Genomic DNA, 5792 nt, shown 5'->3' with positions numbered 1-5792 from the left:
TTCTACAGAGGCAGAGAGGCAGAGAGGCAGAGAGGCGGAGAGGCAGAGAGGCAGAGAGGCGGAGGGACGTGAAACAAACAGGCAGCGAGTCAGGAATGAACGCTTACAGCCACTTGGTCGTCATATCCAAATCAGAGCTATTTTATTACTGGTCCATTAACATGAAATTAATCGGCAACTATTTAAATAATCGCTTGAGTCTCATTTATGTAATTTTATGAAATTTCAATGGGTATCTTTTTTTAAAATTATATTTTAGAGCCCTAGCAATGAGATATTAATTACCACATCAATAATGGAAATAATAGTTAGAGGCAGCCCTCATCCCAATTATGAAGGATGTTGTTATGGCAAGTGAAATGGGGTCTGACAGCAATAAGCAGCCACACACACAATATGATTACATGATCATATGTGAGGTATTGCATCAATACTGATTAAAGTATGCCGCCCAGCTCCAGTCACAACTGAGAATGTAGCTCGTAGAGGATAATCATCACTCTTGGTTTAGCCACTTCTTCTTCTTAAAGGTCAGCCATATTTCTAAACTAACATTAATGCTTTTGTTTGGTGGCTGTGTAATGCGTCATTTACGAAAAATAAAAATAAAAATGTAACATTAAATACATCACAGGTCATAACTTCCTGAAGGGTCTGCAGAGCTTTACTCTGATTTAATGTCAGCAGCATCCAAAGGTCGAGAATTGAAGCATTTTACATACATTTGTTGATACGATATAGATCCATAACAAGTTATACAATAGAGAAAGTTCGTGTCAGTAGAGTAGTGATGCTAGCGGAGGCCTCTCTGTCCTCCTGCTGCATCAGCTGCAGATGCGTTCATGGTCAAATTAAATCAGCAGCTTGTCTACACGTAGGTTACTTCAAACCGCAAGAAGGATAAGATATCGTTGACATACTCAGCTGGTGTCGGAGATATTCTCCCCTCCGTCGTCTCGTACAGTAAACTGAGCTGGTGCCTGTTTATGTCATTGTGTACGGATGGTGCTGATGCTGCGGTCCACTCCTATGGGCTACTGCGGCTAATGATAGCTAGCTAACTTTGAGGGACAGGATATGCTGCCTTCAGGTATCCTCGTAAAATCAGAAACGCCATACCACGCGTCACGACAAATACGGCCACAATCGCCCCAGTGAAGTCAGCAGCACTCTACTGCAGTTGTTAGATGCTGCGGTTTTCTTCCAAATAATTATATAATATACACCTCCATAAACAATTTTGCTCAAGTCTTGTCAAGTCTTCCAAGTTAGTATGTTCGTTTTGTGTGACCAATATTGCGTGTTTTATGTTTTTAGTGTATAGCTTTTATATATGATGATTTTAATGTAAAGTGTCTGAGTATTCTGAAAAGCGCTCTATAAATAAAATGTATTATTATTGTTATTATTAAGTAGCGGTCAATTCTGAGAGGTACTTTAGAAAAAGTGGACCATGAGTTGTGAATCTTTTGTTAAAGTACTTTATCCAAGGTATTCACCGGTAAGCACAGCTGCACCCATAACAGTTTTTCTGAATAGTCCATGAAGGCAGCATTACCGTTAGCTTCAATCAGCTAGGTTAGCATATGTACGCAAAGTAACGTAAAGTGGCTACTTATCACAGTCGTTTGTAAACGTTTAAGCCCAGGAGCACGGGGGTTTATCGACAGGCTGTACTGTCGAAATGCAAACTCAGAGGTCAAGTCTTAAACTACTTTAGAGAAATAAACACTTCGGTTACTTCCGTCGGTATCTGCGGAGTCGTCCCTGTTGTCGCACTGCAGCAGGTTAAGCGTCCTGTTGCTTAGAGACAGCTGCCGTAAAACCAGCGCTTCTGCCATCAGTCCCCGGACTTAATATGAACAAATTAAATAAAATACTATTATTTCAATACAATGAAACCTAAAACTAATCTAAAAAAGCTCTCTTGGTCTTAAGGGTGGAACTTACCTTTGAGATGTTACTGATGTTTAAAAAATGACGCTGTTACCAATTAAACCTACTTCATATTCACACTTTCCTCCTGATGGTGTTACACAAAAAAGGCAAAACGTGATTTTTAAAATATTTATTTTCAAAATAATTATATTTACAAAATTACAATCTGTGACTAACAAACAGCTGATTCATTCCTTCTGAATGAATCCAATCACATTTGCCTCACAAATACAACAAGGACCAAGCAGCCTACAAGTGAGGCCAAGACATGATTACATTATGAAACTGTGTCCTCACACTGTCAGTATACAGATGATGCATCAGTGTGCCTCGTTAACTTAAACATCCAGCTAATTATTGTTATTGGACAATATCAAGATATTACATCGTAAATCAGACATGATGTAAAGAACGGCAGTGCACCGTATTTAGAGAACCCGCTAAACTTTCTTTCTTTCACAAGAAATGTCAAGATAACCTCCTAATTTAAGACACACTGGTTCTAAACAGAACAGGAAACCTGTGTATGGAAACCCGTTTTGACCTTTAACCTTATCAGAAGGTCCAGGTGGTGTTCGATGATTTCAATAATAAGCTTCGGAACTACTTTGAGAAATTCTCAATCGAGGTCAATGGTGTTTCCCTAAATACCTACTGTCAGCTGATTATGAGTCAAGCTTCAGGGTTAAATGCTGCAAACGAATACTGACTGAGCAAACCGAATATGTGAACACACACAAACTTGCATACAGAGAAAGGCACACACAGACATCAGAGGTCAGTCTTCTCTGGGATGTTAAGCACCGTGCTGGCGCTGGATGTTTCCGGGCTGAAGGGGGCTGGCGCTCCTCTGTACGCCGACTCCAACAGCACCTCCGTGGAGACTGAGGCGGAGGCCGAACTGAGGCCCGGGGCGAGGCCTGGGGCGAGGCCCGGGGCGGAGTTGGACTGTGGGTGTGCGGCAGTGTTCCCTTGCTGCACCTGAGCGAGCCTCTCCATCTCCGCGTGCTTTAGACCCCGCCTCTTGCCCAGGACCTTGACGTAGTTGGCGGGGACGAGTCCCACGGTCTGGCCATCCGCGCTGGCCAGCAGCCAGCCGCGCACCTTGGGCTGGTGCTCTGAACACAGGAAGAGAGTCAAAGGTCATCCTCACGGGGTAAACACCAACTATCTCAGCACTATTTTCCCAAAAGCAGGCCTTTCTCTTCCATTATTTACAATTTGTTTGTCACTCAAAAGACAAACTTTTACAGGCTTTTTGACTGATGTCTCTGTAGTACACAACATGCACTTATTATACCACATGGACAGGAAAACCAGAGCTGTAACCCCACCTCTTCCTGATGAGGATAATATCCTCTATGACCTTATAAATGTATTTCTATGTTGCAACATTGACATATATCTCTAAAAGAATACTTCCACTCAGAAGGTGTGTTTAACCCGCAGCGGTTAAAAGAGCTCTCACCTTTCGGGGCGAGGTTCAGCATGTCTCCGGCCCGCACGGAAATCTCCTCCTCGGACGCCCCTGAAAAGTCATACTCGACTCGGGCCACCACGTGGTCGTCCTCCCCGCTGGCCCAGTTAGTGGCTGAAGAAAGAAACGCAAAACACATCGTCAATTGTTACGTCTTCATTCCAGGACAGGTAGTTTGTAAAGCCAGCAGTCGGGAGCTGAAATCAAGTTTTTTGTCCTCCCGTGCCACCGTCGTGTAGGTCAGTGACCTTTTCTACCGGCCAAATGTTTTGTCTGCCACCTCTGAAGTCTTTGTGGAACACTGAGTCTGTGGTACCAGGCAGTAGAAATATGGGATACATCATGTAACCTTAATCCCTGACTATTTTTGGAACTGCCACTAAATACATCTGCCATGGTGGCAGAGGACCTGAAATCTTTACCTGCTTCCCTTTTTGACTTCTGTGCATTAGTTGTTATTATTGTCATTAGCAGCGTTGTATTTTATTTTGGCGGTGTTTTGGTGGTAGATTCCATGTTTTTCTTTTGTTATTCGTTCCCTTTTTAGCTTTACATCCCATATTTGTGTTTACATTGTGATGTTGTGGTTTTGAAGGGACCCCAAGAAGAGGAGTTTCTACCTTGGTAGTAGGGAACGGGAATTCTGGGTAAATAAAATAAATACAGAAACATTTACTCAAGCAGGCTAATTTCATTCCCTGCCAGCAGTAATTGTGATTAGCCGGAAAGAACACCGGCGATTATTTTGGGACTTGATGGCACAAAGGTGAAAGCTGCTGATCTAAAGTCCAGAGAAAAGGGGGGACGGCTCCTGAACTTAAAGAAGGTTATGTGTATAAAAATGTGGAAGTTCAACGTCTCATCTGCAATTGCAAAAATCTTGAAGGTTAGTCTCACCGGTCTCTTCAGAGCCAGGGCCCGAGCTCAGCAGTTTCCAGATGAGGTAGGGTCCCCCCAAGACTACAGCGAAAAACAGAAAGATTGGCCAGGACTTCACGGGCCGACCCTCCACCCCTGCTCCGTCCCCTCCGGACGCACTTGTCGCCAGGGCATCGGCGGCACTGTCGGCCCACAAGTCGTCTATGTCGCCGTCCGACCTTCGCCCCAGCAGCCTCTGTAACCGCCGGTAGAGGTAGTGCAACATGCGCACCAGAGCTAAGGTTGAAAAAACGCTGGTGAGGTGTGCACGCAGCCTCGTCAGGTGGTTGGCCACGTCCAGCACGGCACGGAAACTGTTATACACCGCCGAGAAGGTGGCGTCCAGCATCATGCTGACCGAGCCGAAGGCCTGGACGATGCTCTCGATGGACTGGAAGGCGCCGCGGCTGCTCTCCTCCGCCTGCTGCACGAAGCGGCTGGGGGCCACGTCTTCCGTGTGGGAGAGGCGGCTGTACCCTCCCGCGCCGAAGCCACTGCCGAAGCCACCGCTGTAGCCACCGCCGTAGCCACCGCTGTAGGGGCTGTAGACCCCATACATGGAGCTCCCATAGGGGCTGTAAGAGGGGGTCATGGAGCCGTAGGATGGACGGTAAGCCTGCTGGACGGGACGGGGTGGAACCGGGGGCACCATACGGGTCAGGAAAGGAGGGCCTGCAGAGTGGGAGGGGCCTGCAGCTGGTCCAAAGTTTGCAGATCTGTTCGGTGACAAGACGACATGGGGATTAAAACATCTGTATTCATTTTTGATGGGTTTTTTGTATACAGGAGAGCATAGGGTAGATTTAAATTAGCAAAGGGCCTGGAGCTGGTCTAAAACTACAGAAGGCATTAGGTTAATGACTCTGTGTGATTACATTAGCTTCAACTGCCTTAAAAACAATGGTAATCGATAATAACCTTACTCAGATAAGGTAAAATCGTGTCACATTTGAATTACTACGTAACGCTTTGAACAACAAAGATGGTGATGAGACACGAAGTAGTGAGGGGCTATAAAAAACAGTTGCAAGGTTTCCGTTCTCGTGTAGGAGTCATATGTCAGGGCCTCATTGGGCCTAGCTAACGTTAGTTGGTTAGCTAGAAGTATAGCTGGTACTTTGTTTAAATGGCTATCGTCGGTAAAACACTCTGACGAATGGAAACTTTTTGATAGGCCAATGGTTTATAGCACCATTGTTTGGGGGATTTCGCCACACTTGTGCAGGTACATTAGCGTAAGCTAGCGAACGCAGCAACAACATCGAACCAGCTACAGTCAGTAAACACAAACGTTGTCCTACGATACCGAGCTAGCTAACGCGGCTATTACAGCCCGTGTACCTGTAATTTATAGGCGCACTCATTGCCCCCGGAATCCGCCTTTCCCATGGCTTTTGTGGAGGCTGTGGATCCATCGTTAAATATACATCCACAGAGTTTGACCAATAATGAAAACTCT

General features: G+C 45.3%; 1 protein-coding gene across 1 annotated transcript; it reads right to left on the bottom strand.

Annotated features, from left to right (window-relative positions):
• Positions 1–2063: 2063 nt before the first annotated feature.
• Positions 2064–5792, bottom strand: pex13 (peroxisomal biogenesis factor 13). The gene is made up of 4 exons (XM_079168590.1): positions 5675–5792; positions 4313–5049; positions 3407–3529; positions 2064–3056 (listed from the first exon to the last, which is right to left on the bottom strand). Exons 1-4 carry the CDS (start codon positions 5746–5748, stop codon positions 2710–2712), a joined length of 1281 nt encoding a protein of 426 aa, XP_079024716.1. The 5' UTR covers positions 5749–5792; the 3' UTR covers positions 2064–2709.

This window comes from Pholis gunnellus (assembly GCF_910591455.1).
Source record: "Pholis gunnellus genome assembly, chromosome: 11".
NCBI lineage: Eukaryota > Metazoa > Chordata > Actinopteri > Perciformes > Pholidae > Pholis > Pholis gunnellus.
Note: the sequence above shows the minus strand (reverse complement) of the source record. Positions and strands in the feature narration are given on the sequence as shown.

Excerpts from the sequence above, each read along its gene's own strand:
- pex13 (XM_079168590.1), bottom strand. The coding sequence starts at position 5,748 with ATGGATCCACAGCCTCCACAAAAGCCATGGGAAAGGCGGATTCCGGGG. Across the intron at positions 5,050-5,674 it reads AGTGCGCCTATAAATTACAG|ATCTGCAAACTTTGGACCAG; the intron begins GTACACGGGCTG and ends GTCACCGAACAG. Across the intron at positions 3,530-4,312 it reads CCCTGGCTCTGAAGAGACCG|CCACTAACTGGGCCAGCGGG; the intron begins GTGAGACTAACC and ends TTCTTTCTTCAG.